The 19,402-nt window shown below is 42.7% G+C and overlaps 1 protein-coding gene across 8 annotated transcripts in view; it reads right to left on the reverse strand.

Annotated features, from left to right (window-relative positions):
* DLG1 (discs large MAGUK scaffold protein 1) overlaps positions 1-19,402 on the reverse strand; it is a 953,275-nt gene that overhangs the window by 270,143 nt on the left and 663,730 nt on the right. For all 8 annotated transcript variants that reach the window (XM_069213151.1, XM_069213153.1, XM_069213149.1 and 5 more), the window contains 2 exons: positions 3,990-4,134; positions 675-801 (listed from right to left, as the gene is read on the reverse strand). In XM_069213151.1, coding sequence (XP_069069252.1) covers positions 675-801; positions 3,990-4,134 — 272 coding nt within the window. The remainder of the gene's footprint in view (positions 1-674; positions 802-3,989; positions 4,135-19,402) is intronic.

Consider the following 19,402-nt stretch of genomic DNA (forward strand, 5'->3'; position numbering starts at 1 on the left):
GTGTCCTTCAATTTTCCACACCTCGAACATCAAGGCTTTGGAGTATTCAGAGACTCCAAATATACCCTCACAACCTCAAGAGCCCCCACCACCTTTAACTGCACAAGTGACTGCCATTGAATGATACCAACTAAGCACATAAGGTGCTGTGATTTGCCAATACCTTAGTTTAAACCTCCACTAAAAGACCATCTTCACCAGGATACTCCTGTTCAGGTTTGGAAAAGAAGTAAAGACTGAGCTCTCCGCCATAAACTAAATGTTTTTTTTGCAGTTTTATTGTGCAAATTCAGGGTGAGATCATCTCAGTTATCAGGCATTCCAGTTCTCAATATGGGTGAAGTTTTGAAGAAATGTATGAAGCTAGTCCTTACTAGTAAAATACATTGTTGCGTTTCTTAATGGTGCAGATGCACCTAAGGATTTATTTTGAAGAAATATGATGTGGCCAATACAATTGCTCTATGGACTAATGTCACTCAAAAAAATGTGAAGAGCATTTCATACCGCATTCTGCTTTCATTTCTTCATGTAGTCATTCACCACACAAAAGTATTTGTTTTGGAGTGTTGTAAAGCACAACAAGCCATCTTTCCAAACTCAAACTAGATCAACAATCATGTCTAACTCAAATCACTTTATTGTTGGCAAGAGTAAAGTTTGTGTAAACCTACCTTGTGAGCTCATCATCTCCTAGCAATTCTTTGGGGGCGGGAGAGTATCTACTTGGTGATGCCGGTGGCAGAGGATGGCTGATGTATATGTTAGGGCTGACATGGTTGTCCACAGGCTGGGAATATGCTACAAAAGAACAAACAAAACCAGGTGACAATGTTCACATTCAAAATCTTTGGAGTTCAGTACAAATGGTTTAAATATTAGCTATAAATATTCTGACATTTGGTTAGCACACTTAACAGTATACAGGGGTGTAATAAATAAATCCGGTCTTTGCGTCACCCATGAAAGACCTGCATCGGCTGATCAGATGGTTAACTTTAAAAATAAATCAAAATTTGCAGACTTAAAACTACACAAGTTTTCATTTATCTAATACGAGACCTGTTCAAAGGGAAGAAACATCAGCTCAACATTTGATGGTTCTATGGCCTGAGGCAGAGCAGGTACCATTATTAGGTTTGTGCAACAACATGTACACATTCATTGTGATTATGATCAAAGTACTGTATGCACTCTGAGAATTAGACATGTTTAAACATATGCTATTGTCAACACAACAGAACTAATAATCTGGAATATGAATAACGTCTTGTTATTACCACTGACCAGGCCACACAGCACTGATATCTCCCTTGAAAGTTTGATATTTGTTCAAAGGAGCAGTACTTCATTAATTTAGTTTTTTTGCTGAAAGCAGAGTGACCCCTGGCAACCTACTCAGAAACACAAAGGTGGAAATGTATGATTATATTCACTTTTACCTTCTCAAGAAATAGTGCTCGCATTCTCCTGCTTACGACCAAAACACTGCAGGAAATGAAATCCAGTTTTACTTTTGCTTTCTCTGGACTATTGCTTCCTAAGTCAGTCTTTACTTTTTGTTCTAAAACAAATGCACTTCCCATGTTCTCACATCTGCTCCAGAAGTCAGGCCTTTTCCCTCTTCACTTTCCTAGAAATGGAACATCCTCATGAAAAAAGCACTGTCTCGGTTCTCCTGCAATTCAAAGTTAACCACCACTGCAGATCTTTTGCAGTGCCCTCAGATCTGGATAATGTTGGAGAAATTTCCCTGATGCTGAACCCCTGGGAACTGCAGGTCCCAATGCAAAGCTCACATATGCCTATGGGCATTAATCACAAACAAGATGCAGTAGGCCATGAGTTCCAGCAGCCTCAGTCAGTCTCACTGAAACCCAGGATAGAGGCTGAAACATTATCATAGCCTGAATGTTCTCGACTCGCCATTCAGGAGCATAAACCCGAAACTGCCTTGTGTCCAGAACAGTTCAGATGAAAGGGAGCATCTCAGAAGGGGTTAGGTGTGACTAGGCACACTGACAGTGAACCCCAGTGAAGCCAGGAAGTCCACCACAGTCTGGTGGTGAGAGGCGACTGTCGGAAAAGAGCAAGTTTTCAACAGCCATTCAGCGAGATAGGGAAAGACTGCCATCCCTGACCTCCATAGATGAGCTGCAACCACAGCTATCACATTGGTGATCACCTGAGAGGTGCTGATAAGGCCAAAGCACAGCATGGGAAACTGTAGGAGCTCATGGCCTGCTGTGGACAGGTGGGACGGGATGTGGAAATAAGTGTCCTTCAAATCCAACGCTGCTCTCCAGTCTCCCAGACCCAGGGCAGACAAGACTAGTGGGAGCAAGAACATTCGGAATTTCTTCTTTTTCAGGACAAACTGAGAGGGTGGAAGTCTAGGATAGGACGAAGACCTCAGTTCTTCTTGGGCACCAGAAAGTAGGTGAAATAGCAATCACAACCTACTTCTAATGATGGCAAACTCTCTATGGCTCCCTTGGCCAAAAAACCCACAATTTCCTTGGGGAGTAATAAGGTGTGGTTCTCTGTCAGCCTTTCGCAAGTCGGTGGCATGGGTGGGGGAGCCAGCTCTGGATCGAAGTTGGGGATCAGAAGGGGGACTGCAGCGTCAGGAGGGTCAATCAATCAATCAAAAACTTTATAGAGCGCACTACTCACCCGTGGGGGTCTCAAGGCGCTGGTGGGGGGTAGGGGGGTGGGTGGGGGGGCAAGGTGGATTAATGTTCGAACAGCCACGTCTTGAGATTTTTCTGAAGAGCAGAAGGTTCTGAGTCTTGTGGAGGTTGATGGGGAGGGAGTTCCAGGCCTTGGGGGCGAGGTAGGAGAATGATCTGCCTCCGGTGGTGGCGCGTTGGATGCGGGGGACTGTGGCGAGTGCGAGGTCGGCGGAGCGGAGGTGTGGAAGTTCACTGTTTCGTTGAGGTAGGTTGGTCCAGTGTTGGAAATGAAAAAACCCCACCCCACTACTACTTTCCAAAAAACACAAAAAAGTAACAACTGGTGAAAAGCTAAGTAAATAACGCTACCTCTTGGGAAATTTACGTTATGTTTACAGCAAGTGTTTATTATTTTGATAGGCATTATATAAAATGTATCTTCCAGTGGTTTGTAATGGACTAATTTACTTAAGAGAACATTTTGAAACAACTCCAGGATTTAAAGTGATGTTCTTAGTAAGATTTAATACCTATGATTTTTCTGAACACCCTTGAAGAATTGCTTTGAAACACACACAGTGTTATAAACAGTCAAAGATGCAATAAACATTCAGTGGGTACCTCTCTGTACCACAAGCCTGAGAGATGCATGATAAGGAAAATAATGAAACTGAGAAAGATGCCATTATCTGATAACCTGTTTTGATATATATATTTGTAGATCTGGTGTTAGCCAAATTCCATAGACTTTACCACAATTATATGGATAATAATATACTTACTTAGAGGGTCTTTCAGCCAATGCTTTCAATCCAGAGGTGTATTATTGTGTACTTTACATTTTGTTTCAACCGCTCACTACACATACCTCATAGGAAAACGGTCCATCAAATTCAGCAACTTCACTATAAGTGATGAATTCTGCCATTTCACGAGGAGCACATCCACAAAGTAGTTTGATTAAGTGCCAGGGAGTACAATGATACTGTTAGCTTTTTGAGATAACAAAAAATATTTGTGCTTTCACTAAGTGTTTTGTAATTTATCAGATTCATTAGGGCACAGCAGCTTTCCCTACAATAACGTTTTGCAAAAACAATGACAAAATAAAATAAGCGCTGACAAAGCCAAAAGGCTGATGACAAAAAGACAGGCTTATTGGCTTTCCCACTCCTGGTTCTAAAAGGGTCACTTCATATAAATGAAAACAAATGTGATAAGCAAGCAGAATCTCACCTGAGAAATTTATAAAGTGTTCCACAGGACATTAATGTTACACACAATAAAACAAAAGCACACTCAGTAAACACTTACAGTTTGTGATGTCTGGAGGGGCGTAGCTGTCATTCATGTACAATGTGGTTGGCTTTGCAACTTTCAAGCACACAAAATCGGATGTGTTTTTTAAGGCAGTCACTGCTTCTTCATGAGAGACTTCTTCTAAGCAAGCGTTGTTTACCTACCAAGAGAAAGCACAGTTTATTTTAACTACAATACTGTCAGTTTCTAATAAAAATCAGGACGTTTGCGTATTTACAAACATGATTTTTTAAATTGCTCCAGGAAAAATTATATCTTTGATTTGAATATAATCTACTAGCATTTACTTAGACTGGCGGTATCCCCTGTATTTGAAAGTTGTAAATTACATTTCTTTGTTATAAAGCAATTTTAGTAACATTTTGAAGATTAATACACATACATAGTTTTCCCCTTTTTTAGATACACTGCATTCCACACTAATTAAGAAACCAATTGTCATTACCTTTTTGATGTATTAATTTGCTCCCCCCTTAAAGGGGATTAATGCAAGTTAATGTATGCGCCTGAGTGGATAAAGATATGCATAACCATTACTGTTCATGCAGATTTTGTTTGTAGACCACGCCTACTCTACTGAGAGTACACTGCAGGGATTTCCTGCATATTTGTTTTTCATTTGTCACAGAATGGTGTAAACGTTCCCACCAGTGTTCCCCACCCCCATTATACATTGTGTCCGTTTTCCCTAGGAGAGGGTCTACCAGAAGGCAAAACAATGTGTAAGGGTGCCCCTCAAAGTTCATCTTTCTGCTGAGCAGTGCAATTAAATACTAGAGAATTATGTGCAATGTTGAAACTCATGTGATCCTTCATTGATATGCTTTGTAAAAGTACTCAAGTAAAGAACAGTAAAAGGAATTTTAATGCACTAGAATGTAACAAGATACTATTTGAAATTAGGTCTCGTTTTTCTACCTAATTCATGCGCCACTATCTAGGCAATTTCCCTGCACCAGTGAGTTTAAGGGGAAGGTTAACTGTTAGCTTCCACACTTTTTTGGTCCCTATGATTAAAGACTGGTAGGACTTTGCCAGGTAATGTTTAAGGTACTTATAATTCCACTGTCTCACAGTAACAATACATTGGAAAATAGACCTTACTCAAGGTAAAGCACCAAATGCAAGAGATGCAGAGTCTAGAAAATGTGGCAACTGGAATACCCAACACTAATTACATTAATCATTGGCAAGCAAGTCAGTAGAGGGCTTTCTGGTTTTGTTTATGTTCTAAATGTCAACAGAATCATCACATCACGCCTTCACACTTTTTTTTATATATTTCTTTGATTTTTGCTCAAGTATATAAGTAGTACGAACAAAGTAAAAAGCACAAATACCAATAAGCTATTTCAAAGCAACAATGTGGTCCAGTTTCTCGTTATTTCAAAACATGAACCAAAAATACAAGTGCAGGCTCACAGAATCTAATCTCTCAATGTGTAGTGCTTTTACAACTAAATATGCTAAAATACAGAATGTCATTCAATGGAAATATCAAGTAATACAAAGAAGAAATAAAAAGCCCCAAGATGGTGGGGACTCAGGAACTTTAGAAAATAAAGGACCGTAACCAATGTCTTTTTGTCAGCATGTTCCAGAAACTGCTAAATTAAATAGACAATTTAAAAAATGATTAGAAAAGTATTTTCAAGAACAGTTATCGAGTATAGCGAAACCTTAACAACTGCTTTGAATATTTAGCTTCAGAGTGACTGGGAAGTATTGAGTTGTGTAGCGTGATTCAGGAGTAGGAACAAAGGATGCTGGCAGATAATGTAAGTCTAAGTGAAAGACAAAAAATAAAAACGCAGGGTTTGTTCTGAAGACATTAAATATGAAATGCAGTGAATTTTTGCTCTGCTGCTCAGGAATAATTACAGTGTACTAGAAGCACTGAATGTATGACAGTGCTTTCTGATAACTTTAGCTGAATGAGCCACTACATTAGTCTACATGCTTCAGAGAATTGACCAAGCGCTTTCCCATTTCAGTTACGAAAGTTAATTTCGGTGGAAGGTTAAAAGCAAACATCTAGCTCTGGTGGCTGGACAAATACCTATTAAATTGGTACATCCAAAATCATCACACACGATCCTTGAATCCTTTGCAACACCACCCATGATTAAAAGCATTATTGTGTTGGATTAAGTAGATATAATTTCATCACAAGAAAACTCCTTTGCACGTTAGTGTGTTAATTTCATTTTAACTACCCCTCACTCACACATTCACCTTCTAGACTGCGGCCCCAATTCAGCACTTTTACTTAACAACTGCAATTGAGTAACCATCCCCACTACTTCAAAGTGGCATACCATGTTATTTCTAACTCCCCGAAGCTATACCTTGAATGATATAAATTGCAGAAATAGAATAAGAGTGTTGTGCAGAGGTGTGGAATTCCTATAGCGCGATGCACAGGGCATACTGTTGGGGTCAAGAACAAAATATCTTCAGCTTAATTGTGTCCTTGAGAAAAGTAGTCCCAACCCCCTGCAGCACAGACCTTTCACTGGCAATTCACTGTACCAAATTACGGAGCAGGGAAGGGAATTGTCTGCATTTGAGGAAATATGTGTGTCCATATGTTAATACTGTTCAAACTTGTGTTAATGATGTTTAAAATTATATTTACAGTTTATTAATGGAAAGCCTTTATTATTGTAATACTGACAATGGTTCCAGTAAAAACGTGTACACACATTTGCAAAGTTTAACAATATGAGACCACGTATAATGCTCCCAGAATGCTCTCTGATTAGATGCAAATATTTGCAGAAGCCTGAAAACAAGACTGAGGATTCCTTGCTTTCAAACTAAAATGTTCACAAAAACATGCAACCAGGGAAACACCTTTTGCTAAACTACTGTAAAATTGTAAGTACCAATTCTTTGAAGCATCATTTAATAAAATGTGTTGATGCACACCTGTATTTCCCAAGAATATTCATAACGGGGAGTCAGTGTAACCAATTTCAATAAGATTATGGGAAACAAGAATATAAGCAAGCACTGTCAAAGCCAATAGATCTGACATTGGTGCTCAGTCTTTTGTTTTTGTCAAAGTTTGTCTTGTTTTATCTTGGCTTTTGTAAAACTTTGTTGTAGGAGCTGCTGGGCCCACACCACTGTACCGAATATTAGCAAAAATTTAAAATATTTGTTTAGTCTTAAAAAGCACATATTGCCACAGTACATCCAAGCACTGAAAAAAAACTACTTTGTGTGCAGATACGCTCTGTGTGAAATAGCAGATTCTGAACACACAGTAAAGCCAGCCGATAAAGGGAAAAACGAGAGAGAGAGAGAGAAAAACAGAAGTTCAACAAAAACAAAGGGTCTTGGTTAACGCCAGACTAATTAGAGGTGCAATGCTTAAGGAAAGTTACAAAAGTGCACCCATGGTATGTCTTCGCATTAGTGCACATTTACCTAATTCATGAATAAATAAGATTTTACAAATGTATACCAGGAAATAGAATTCCTAGAAAATATATGTGAAATGTATTTTAGCCCAAGGAAATATGCATGTGTAGGTTTGTCAGTGCGGAAATGTGTTGAGCGTTTATAAGTTCACTTTCCCTTTAACCACTTCTTTACCAACTCTGGAAAAGGTTTAACTTCTGACCCTTGTCAGGAGTAAATTTCCAACCTTTCTCAGTTTGGGAAATTAGTAGAGAAGAGCTGCTGAAAACCCCTAAAACATGCAAGTTAGTAGTTTTCCACAGACTAAAAAAAGGGCATTCCAAACCTGGAACTATTGATTACTGCTGCCTCCAGTCCTGGTATGTGGATCTGTGGAAATGTGGCAAATAAGGTAATTGCAGTTAGGCCTGGCATAACCAGAGAGGCTATTATCAGATCTCTTATGAAATGAGATTTGTGTAATAAAATGTCCCTGCACTACATGGCACCAAAGGGACAATCTGTTTTTTTTTTTTACTGGACAAGTAAGTATATTAGGCAACCAGTCCCACCCACACGTAGATATTTTATTCAATTCAACACCCCTGGTTGTGTGAAGTCTCTACTTCAATTATTTTTGTTATCTGGAGGTAAGCGTATGCCACGACAAGGCAGTAGAAGCAAACGTAGCAACTACAGGGAGTGCAGAATTATTAGGCAAATGAGTATTTTGACCACATCATCCTCTTTATGCATGTTGTCTTACTCCAAGCTGTATAGGCTCGAAAGCCTACTACCAATTAAGCATATTAGGTGATGTGCATCTCTGTAATGAGAAGGGGTGTGGTCTAATGACATCAACACCCTATATCAGGTGTGCATAATTATTAGGCAACTTCCTTTCCTTTGGCAAAATGGGTCAAAAGAAGGACTTGACAGGCTCAGAAAAGTCAAAAATAGTGAGATATCTTGCAGAGGGATGCAGCACTCTTAAAATTGCAAAGCTTCTGAAGCGTGATCATCGAACAATCAAGCGTTTCATTCAAAATAGTCAACAGGGTCGCAAGAAGCGTGTGGAAAAACCAAGGCGCAAAATAACTGCCCATGAACTGAGAAAAGTCAAGCGTGCCGCTGCCACTTGCCACCAGTATGGCCATATTTCAGAGCTGCAACATCACTGGAGTGCCCAAAAGCACAAGGTGTGCAATACTCAGAGACATGGCCAAGGTAAGAAAGGCTGAAAGACGACCACCACTGAACAAGACACACAAGCTGAAACGTCAAGACTGGGCCAAGAAATATCTCAAGACTGATTTTTCTAAGGTTTTATGGACTGATGAAATGAGAGTGAGTCTTGATGGGCCAGATGGATGGGCCCGTGGCTGGATTGGTAAAGGGCAGAGAGCTCCAGTCCGACTCAGACGCCAGCAAGGTGGAGGTGGAGTACTGGTTTGGGCTGGTATCATCAAAGATGAGCTTGTGGGGCCTTTTCGGGTTGAGGATGGAGTCAAGCTCAACTCCCAGTCCTACTGTCCGTTCCTGGAAGACACCTTCTTCAAGCAGTGGTACAGGAAGAAGTCTGCATCCTTCAAGAAAAACATGATTTTCATGCAGGACAATGCTCCATCACACGCGTCCAAGTACTCCACAGCGTGGCTGGCAAGAAAGGGTATAAAAGAAGGAAATCTAATGACATGGCCTCCTTGTTCACCTGATCTGAACCCCATTGAGAACCTGTGGTCCATCATCAAATGTGAGATTTACAAGGAGGGAAAACAGTACACCTCTCTGAACAGTGTCTGGGAGGCTGTGGTTGCTGCTGCACGCAATGTTGATGGTGAACAGATCAAAACACTGACAGAATCCATGGATGGCAGGCTTTTGAGTGTCCTTGCAAAGAAAGGTGGCTATATTGGTCACTGATTTGTTTTTGTTGTGTTTTTGAATGTCAGAAATGTATATTTGTGAATGTTGAGATGTTATATTGGTTTCACTGGTAATAATTGAAATGGGAATATATTTTTTTTTGTTAAGTTGCCTAATAATTATGCACAGTAATAGTCACCTGCACACACAGATATCCCCCTAACATAGCTAAAACTAAAAACAAACTACAAACTACTTCCAAAAATATTCAGCTTTGATATTAATGAGTTTTTTGGGTTCATTGAGAACATGGTTGTTGTTCAATAATAAAATTAATCCTCAAAAATACTACTTGCCTAATAATTCTGCACTCCCTGTATATCAGCTTCTCTCGTCACGGACAATGTTTCTGCTGACTCTGTCCCGGACTGCTAAATCGGACCTTGAGCAGTTGTGGCCCAGGTCCCAATAATGGAGCAAACCTGGTATGTTTATATCATCCCGGAAACAGACACAGGCACAAACATAAGAAGCCAGTGAGCTATCCATGTCTGGTTATTGATTCCAAGGGTAGAGGGTCCACAGCAGCCTCTGTTAAATCTATCTAACTCTGCTTTGTAGCCACATACCATGGCCAGTCAACACTTCTGCACATGGTCGCCAATAGATGAAGGCAGCAGGGTTAAAAAAAAAAATCCAGAAATTAATATTGTGACATAATGCATCAGCAGTGCATTTTAAGAGGCGCAACTCACATCTTGGACAACAAATGCCGTGTGAAAAAAAGTCTACCAACAATTTACATGGTCCCTTTCTCGTTTATAGATTCTGATTCATAACTGCCTTCTCCGCCAACGAGTATACTTACAAGATTCCCTCGTCTCCCACAACCCTGACGACTGACAGCAAATGAAAGACTGGATGTCAGCCTCAGTGACTAATTACTATCTTAGGGACACGAAAAAATACACAGGCAAGCAAAAAAAAAAAAAAAAAAAAAAAAAAATGTAAATGGCTAACTGTCCAGTTTTCAGTTAAGTGGGTATCTGGGCTAAAGAATGGGAGATAAAAAGGTAGCAAGAGTCGCCTCGAAGTGACACTGAAAATAATACAACCGGTATAGGGTGTTACAAAAGAAAGACTCATGTACATCTATGAATCGTTTCCCCAGTGAAGCCACCAGTTAAGAAAACGAAATTTATTGGCCATCTCAACTGACATTCTCTGACGAAAACCATAGATGGCAGCATCTCACTTGGAAAACATGGGGTGTTTGAAAATACACATTTATTTAAAATATAACGTTATGAGAGAAATCAATTGTTCTAACAGGGACCCCTACTTCACTACAAAGAACTGTGTGACAGTCAGTGAGGCTGCCTGGACAAAAGGGGTTAGGCCAGTTTTGGATGGAAAGGGCACGTTAGGACAATGAATCGCAACTGAAAACCTTTACTGGTGCATTGTGTATCTGCTGCTACATAAAACGCAAATAGCTGTAAGGAAGCCCTTGGCATGATAGAAGCGTCTAGGAACCCAAGCGTCAATGCGCTTTGCCCGAGCTCCCATAACAGCCACAACCGTCAGAGGCGGGAACTGATTTGACAGCTTTGGGAAGTTCAAGACTCGCCCAGCGAGCAGGAGTCGTCGGAGGATGCTGCAGGGCCGCAAACCTCATTCAAAACAGTTAAGAGGTTTAGAAAAGGGTGCTTATAATAAACAGTACCCATCGTAATAACCTGACAAAATTAATAGGTCGAGGGCGAAAGCAGGAGCAACCGAAATAAAAAAAGGGTTTCCACACATACTCACTCCAGGATATATACACGTGCAAATCCTCGACGTTACTTAAATATCGACTTACACAAATGTGGGGGGTGGCTAGAATTAAACGGAGGTAGAAATTATTAAAGGGAGATATTAAAGAAAGATTTTGATTTTGCCAGGCTACATTTTTCGGTTCATTTTGTTCCAAAAGGTATTTCAGTAGCCCATGTTTCAACATTAAACGAACAAGTGTTAGAAATTGGGTCTGTAGTTGGCAGAGGTATGCACCCTGTCCAAGTAGGGACCACAATCCAAGTCAGGGTAGGTCACAACTTAAGTTATTCTGTGCTCAACCTTTGATAGATTGGCACAGAGTAGGCAGGCTTCTCTTAGAAGGCAATGTGTAAAGTATCTGTGGAATAACTCAAACAGTAACAAAAGTACTCCACACCAGTTTAGAAAAATAGATATAGTAGATAATATTAATCTGAATAAAACACGACAAGTCAAGATATCTTGTTTTAGAAGTTTAGGTAAGTCAATCCATAAGAATAAATGAATTTATCTTTTTAGCACAAAGTACCTGGGACGCGTCAAAAATAAAGACAGAGGAGGAGCTGCGTCAGAAAGTAAAGTGTTGTGTCCATTTTTCCAGTACAGCGAAGATGATGCTTCATTTCTTTCCTCATGGGCAAGGTGATATGTTGATTTCCAGGTGCGCAGCCTTGGCTCCTTACTTTAGTGCAGGGATATTTTGACACCCAGGGACAATGCATGGTAAACCCAAAATGTGTTGCGATGATGAAACAGGTGCTGCGTAGATTCAGAAGGCACTGTGGCAATTTTTCAAGTGCAAGACAGGCGCGGTGTCGATTCTGCAATGGATGCATCGATTTTTGCAGGTGTTGGCTCGGTTTTCGAGTGCAGTGGATTGTCTCACTCTGGTTACATCTTTGCCTCCTAGTAAGAAGTCTCAGGGACCATCAATCTCAGTTCAAGCCCTTGGAGATCACTTGTGGGAGGCGGAAGGCAAGTCAGGGAGCAGCAGGTAGCAGAACAACAAGCAGGAGAGCAGTCCTTCCAGAAAAGCAATCCAGATGAGTCCTTTGGGCAGCATGGCAGTCCTACAGACAGAGCCCAGCTGTAGATCCAGAAGTGTCTGATTTGAGGAAGGGGGGGGGGGGGAAGAGAGAGAGAAGAGAAGAGAAAAGGAGAGATAGTGTGTGTGTGTGCATATATACACACATACACCCAAATGTGCCTTTGAATTGGGGGAAACTTCAAAGAGTGGTTTTGAAAAGCACCAGTTCCACTTCCAGCTCAGACCTGTCTGCCAGGAGAACCGTAGGGAGTTATCAGTCTTTTGTGTGAGGTCAGTATACTTGCCTCTGAAGTGTAAGCGAGAGCCCCTCCACATTTCCTGCCCAGGATGACCCATCAGTATGCAGATGAATACAGATGCAGCTGAGTGTCCTGTGTTCATGGCTGTCTGGGTAGAATGCACAAGGGCAGGCTGTCAACCAGCATAGACCAGACGTGGATTGGAGACAGGCTGTAAGGCACATAGATCAATAAGTGTAGAGAAATACCTACCTTCTAAAAGTGGCAATCCTAAAATAGTAATGTTAATTCAACTTCACCAGTAATGAAAATGTCACTTACCCAGTGTACATCTGTTCGTGGCATCAGTCGCAGTAGATTCGCATGTTCTGCAATAGCTCGCCATCTGGTGTTGGGCCGGAGTGTTACAAGTTGTTTTTCTTCGAAGAAGTCTTTCGAGTCACGGGACCGAGTGACTCCTCCTTTTGTCTCCATTGCGCATGGGCGTCGACTCCATCTTCGATTGTTTTTCCCCCGCAGAGGGTGAGGTAGCAGTTGAATTGTAGTAATAGTGCCCATGCAATGGAGTGACTAAGTATGCACCTATTTAAGGTTGAGATGATACATATATAAATAATTGAAGGTAACTTCCAAACTGCTACAGGCTCCCGGGGAGGCGGGTGGGCACATGCGAATCTACTGCGACTGATGCCACGAACAGATGTACACTGGGTAAGTGACATTTTCAGTTCGATGGCATCTGTCGCTGTAGATACGCATGTTCTGCATAGACTAGTAAGCAGTTATTTCCCCAAAAGCGGTGGATCAGCCTGTAGGAGTGGAAGTAGTCTGAAATAATGTCCTTAATACGGCTTGACCTACTGTGGCTTGTTGTGCGGATAACACGTCTACACAGTAGTGCTTGGTGAATGTGTGAGGCGTAGACCATGTGGCTGCCTTACATATTTCTTGCATTGGGATGTTTCCTAGAAAGGCCATGGTAGCACCTTTCTTTCTGGTTGAGTGTGCCCTTGGTGTAATGGGCAGCTGTCGTTTAGCTTTAAGGTAGCAGATTTGGATGCATTTAACTATCCATCTGGCTATACCTTGTTTTGAAATTGGGTTTCCTGCGTGAGGTTTTTGAAATGCAATAAAGAGTTGTTTAGTCTTTCTGATGTTTTTTGTTCTGTCAATGTAATACATTAATGCTCTCTTGACATCTAATGTATGTAGTGCCCTTTCAGCTACGGTATCTGGCTGTGGAAAGAACACTGGAAGTTCCACTGTTTGATTTAGATGGAACGGTGAAATAACCTTTGGCAAAAATTTAGGATTGGTCCTTAGGACGACTTTATTTTTGTGTAGTTGTATAAAAGGTTCCTGTATAGTAAACGCCTGAATCTCGCTGACTCTTCTTAGGGAAGTAATGGCGATGAGAAATGCCACCTTCCAGGTTAGGAACTGTATGTCGCAGGAGTGCATGGGTTCAAAAGGTGGACCCATAAGTCTAGTTAGGACAACATTTAGGTTCCATGAAGGAACAGGTAGTGTTCTTGGTGGTATAATTCTCCTAAGGCCCTCCATGAATGCTTTAATGACTGGTATTTTATATAGGGAAGTTGAATAGGTAGTTTGCAGGTATGCAGATATTGCTGCAAGGTGAATCTTAATGGAAGAGAAAGCTAGGTTAGATTTTTGTAAGTGAAGCAAGTAACCCACTACATGTTCTGGAGTTGTGTGTAATGGTTGTATTTGATTAATATGGCAGTAGCAAACAAACCTCTTCCATTTACTTGCATAGCAGTGCCTGGTGGATGGCCTTCTTGCTTGTTTTATGACTTCCATACATTCTTGGGTAAGTTGTAAGTGCCCGAATTCTAGGATTTCAGGAGCCAGATTGCTAGATTCAGCGATGCTGGATCTGGGTGTCTGATCTTTTGGTTGTGCTGTGTCAACAGATCTGGCCTGTTGGGCAATTTGATGCAGGGTACCACTGATAGGTCTAGCAGCGTTGTGTACCAGGGTTGCCTTGCCCAAGTTGGTGCTATTAATATGAGTTTGAGTTTGCTTTGACTGAGTTTGTTTACCAGGTAAGGAAGGAGAGGGAGAGGAGGAAAAGCGTAAGCAAATATCCCTGACCAGTTCATCCATAGGGCATTGCCTTGGGATTGTTTGTGTGGGTATCTGGATGCGAAGTTTTGGCATTTTGCGTTCTCCCTTGTCGCAAACAAGTCTATCTGAGGTGTTCCCCAGAGTTTGAAATAAGTGTTCAGAGTTTGGGGGTGAATTTCCCATTCGTGGACCTGTTGGTGATCTCGAGAGAGATTGTCTGCGAGTTGATTTTGTATCCCTGGTATAAACTGTGCAATTAGGCGAATTTGGTTGTGAATTGCCCAATGCCAAATTTTTTGTGCTAGCAGGCTTAACTGCGTGGAGTGCGCCCCCCCCTGCTTGTTTAGATAATACATTGTTGTCATGTTGTCTGTTTTGACGAGAATGTATTTGTGAACTATTATTGGTTGGAAAGCTTTTAGTGCTTGAAAAACTGCTAGAAGTTCTAGGTGATTGATATGCAGTTTTGTTTGATGTACGTTCCATTGTCCTTGTATGCTGTGTTGATCGAGGTGTGCTCCCCACCCTGTCATGGAAGCATCTGTTGTTATTACGTATTGTGGCACTGGGTCTTGGAAAGGCCGCCCCTTGTTTAAATTTATGTTGTTCCACCACAGAAGCGAGAGGTAAGTTTGGCGGTCTATTAACACCAGATCTAGAAGGTGACCCTGTGCTTGAGACCACTGTGATGCTAGGCATTGTTGTAAGGGCCTCATGTGCAGTTTTGCGTTTGGGACAATGGCTATGCATGATGACATCATGCCTAGGAGTTGTAATACCATCTTTGCTTGTATCTTTTGTGTTGGATACATGCGTTGTATGATGGTGTTGAAATTTTGAATTCTTTGTGGACTTGGAGTGGCTACTCCTTTTGATGTGTCTATTATGGCTCCCAGGTATTGATGTACCTTGCGTGGCAGAATTTTGGATTTTGTGAAATTGACGGTGAACCCTAGTTTGAAGAGGGTTTGTATGATATGATTTGTGTGATTTGAGCACTCTATTAACGAATGGGCCTTGATTAGCCAGTCGTCTAGATATGGGAACACATGTATCTGCTGCCTTCTTATGTGTGCTGCGACTACCGCTAGACATTTGGTAAAGACTCTTGGTGCGGTTGTTAATCCGAAAGGCAGTACCTTGAATTGGTAATGTATTCCTTTGAATACAAACCTTAGGTATTTCCTGTGCGATGGGTGTATTGGTATATGGAAATAAGCATCCTTGAGGTCTAAAGTTGCCATGTAGTCCTGCAGTTTTAGCAATGGCAATACTTCTTGTAGTGTGACCATGTGGAAGTGGTCTGATTTGATGAAAGTGTTCACTACTCTGAGGTCTAGGATTGGTCTCAGTGTTTTGTCCTTCTTTGGTATCAGAAAGTACAGTGAGTAAACTCCTGTGTTTATCTGTGTGTTTGGCACTAATTCGATTGCATTCTTTTGCAATAGTGCCTGCACTTCTATCTCCAGGAGATTGGAATGGTGTGTTGTTAAATTTTGTGCTTTTGGTGGTATGTTTGGAGGGAATTGTAGAAATTCTATGCAATAACCATGTTGGATAATTGCTAGAACCCAAGTGTCTGTAGTGATTTCCTCCCATGCTTTGTAATAATGACCTATTCTTCCCCCCACTGGTGTTGTGTGGAGGGGGTGAGTGACCTGTGAGTCACTGTTTAGTAGTAGGGGCTTTGGGGCTTTGAAATCTTCCTCTATTTCTAGGGAATTGCCCTCCTCTATATTGCCCCCGAAAACCTCCTCTATACTGTCCCTGGTAACTGGACGGTGTGGCTTGTGAGGTGCTGGCTTGTGTGTTTTGACCTCGAAACCCCCCTCGAAAGGGCGTTTTACGAAATGTGCTGTAATTCCCTCTGCTCTGCGGGGAGTAGAGTGCGCCCATGGCTTTGGCAGTGTCCGTATCTTTTTTGAGTTTCTCAATCGCTGTGTCCACTTCTGGACCGAACAGTTCTTTTTCATTAAAAGGCATATTAAGAACTGCCTGTTGAATCTCTGGTTTAAATCCAGACGTTCGGAGCCATGCATGCCTTCTGATAGTTACAGATGTATTAATTGTCCGTGCAGCTGTATCTGCAGCGTCCATGGAGGAGCGGATCTGGTTGTTGGAAATGGTCTGTCCTTCCTCGACCACTTGCTTTGCCCTATTTTGTAAGTCCTTGGGCAGATGTTCAATGAGATGTTGCATCTCGTCCCAGTGGGCTCTGTCATAGCGCGCAAGTAGTGCCTGGGAGTTCGCGATGCGCCACTGGTTTGCAGCTTGTGCTGCGACTCTCTTACCAGCTGCATCGAACTTGCGGCTTTCTTTATCTGGGGGTGGTGCATCTCCAGATGTGTGGGAGTTGGCCCTTTTCCTAGCTGCTCCTACAACAACAGAGTCTGGTGGCAGCTGTGTAGTGATGAAAACCGGGTCCGTAGGAGGCGGCTTATACTTTTTTTCCACCCTTGGTGTGATTGCCCTACTTTTGACCGGCTCCTTAAATATGTCTTTTGCGTGCCGGAGCATACCAGGGAGCATAGGCAGGCTTTGGTATGAGCTGTGGGTGGAGGAGAGTGTGTTGAACAAGAAATCATCCTCGACCTGTTCTGAGTGGAGGCTTACATTGTGATATTGTGCTGCTCTAGCAACCACCTGAGAGTACGCGGTGCTGTCTTCTGGTGGAGATGGCTTTGTAGGGTATGCCTCCGGGCTGTTATCGGACACTGGGGCGTCGTATAGGTCCCATGCGTCCTGATCTTGGTCACCCTGGCTCATGGTGGTGTGAGCTGGGGAGTGTGATGGAGTTTGTGCTGGTGAAACGTTAATCACGGGCGGAGGAGAGGGTGGTGGTGTAACTCTTTTCACCACTTTTGGTTGTGGTGTTTGTTCCGTCTGGAACTCCAACCTCCTCTTTCTCCTAATGGGGGGAAGGGTGCTTATTTTTCCTGTCCCCTGCTGAATGAAGATACGCTTTTGTGTATGGTCCACATCAGTTGCTTGTAGCTCTTCCTCAAACCTATGCTTCTGCATTTGGGAGGTTAGCGAGTGCTCTTCAGTATAAGAGCCTGAAGCTGGGTCGCTTGCAGTTTGTTTCGGCATTGAAACTTTGTCTGCGTGTTTTTTCGGCTCTGAGGTGACTTTTTTCCTTTTCGGGGCCGAACCCTCTCGGCGTCGATCTGTTTCGGTGCCGCTGTCTCGGCGTCGAGCCGTGTCCACACCGGCATCTCGGTGTCGAGGCTTGTTTCCAGCACTTTCTCGGTCCCGAGAAGGCTGCGTGCCGGTGTCTCGACCGGAGTCGGACGATCTCGGCACTGTTTGGGCCTTTTTCGGTGCCGACGGTCGGTCACCGAATTTATGGGTCGAGCCATGGCCTGGTGGCAGTGGCGTCCCCTGGGCCTTGTAAATGTTTCTCTGTGTGGTTTTCGACGTCTTACTCACGGTTTGTGTATCGTCGAATCCTTCGGAGTCTGAGTCTTGGATCGAGAAGGTACCTTCCTCTTCCTGTTCCTCGAACTCCCGTTGGGCTGTCGGTGCGGACGCCATCTGAAGTCTTCTGGCTCGACGGTCTCGGAGTGTTTTTCGGGACCGGAACGCACGACAGGCCTCGCAGGTGTCTTCGCTGTGCTCAGGTGACAGGCACAGGTTGCAGACCAAGTGTTGGTCTGTGTAGGGGTATTTATTGTGGCATTTGGGGCAGAAACGAAACGGGGTCCGTTCCATCGGCGTTCTTCAGCACGCGGTCGGGCCGACCAGGCCCCGACGGAGGATCGAAAAACTACCCCGAAGGGCACCGGAGCTCTTCGATCTTCGATGCGGTGTTGAATGTAAGTACGCCGATCCCGAACGCAACAATACCGACGAAAATCTTCCGAAATTAGCTAATTTTCCGTTCCGAAACTCGGAGCGACAGGAACACGTCCGAACCCGATGGCGGAAAAAAAACAATTGAAGATGGAGTCGACGCCCATGCGCAATGGAGACAAAAGGAGGAGTCACTCGGTCCCGTGACTCGAAAGACTTCTTCGAAGAAAAACAACTTGTAACACTCCGGCCCAACACCAGATGGCGAGCTATTGCAGAACATGCGTATCTACAGCGACAGATGCCATCGAACACATGATTTCTCACTACCATTCCAACCATACCAAACCTAATTCCACTCCTTTCAGATAAAAAATGACCACTTAAAAGTACAAAAGGAAATCTCCAATGCTGGCCTGTGAGTGGAGCAGGCTTCACAGTAGTGAAAAATTATTATTATTTTATGAAACACTACCAGGACATGTTAAGCCTGTAAGTACGTGCCCTGCCTTTCACTTACCTTGCACCCTGCCCTAAGGGCTACTTAATCCCACCTTAGGAGTGATCTGTATGTAAAAAAGGGAGTTTAAGGCTTCGCAAGTAGTTTTAAATGCCAAGTCGAAGTGCACACACAGGCTTTGCAAGGGCAAGCCTGAGACATGGTTGAGGGGCTACGTATCTGAGTGGCACAATCAGTGCTGTCTGCTTACTAGAAGCATTTAACATATATGCCCTAGGCACAAGTAGTACACTTCACTAGGGACTTACAAGAACATTAATAATGCCAATAGGGTATGAGCCAATGTTACCATGTTTAGGGGAAAGAGCACAAGCAGTTTAGGACTGGTTAGCAGTGGTGGCAAAATGCCCAGAGTCCTAAAGTCAACAAAAACAAGGTAAGTTAAAGAGGAGGCGGAAGGCAAAAGGTTTGGGGTGACCCGTCAGAGAGGGCTATTTACCAACAACATGCATTGGCAAAGCCAATAGATCTCGCCTAAAAGAGCTATTGGATTTGTTAATGTGTTTTAGCCATGTTGTACACGAGCATGGCTAAAATTAGTAGTACAGAGGAGAGTGGTGTGGAGTCTCAGAGTAGAGTGGTGAAGAGTGGAGTAGAGCATTGAGGAGGGAGTGGCATAGAA

The sequence above is a fragment of the Pleurodeles waltl genome, chromosome 11 (assembly GCF_031143425.1).
Source record: "Pleurodeles waltl isolate 20211129_DDA chromosome 11, aPleWal1.hap1.20221129, whole genome shotgun sequence".
Taxonomy (NCBI): domain Eukaryota; kingdom Metazoa; phylum Chordata; class Amphibia; order Caudata; family Salamandridae; genus Pleurodeles; species Pleurodeles waltl.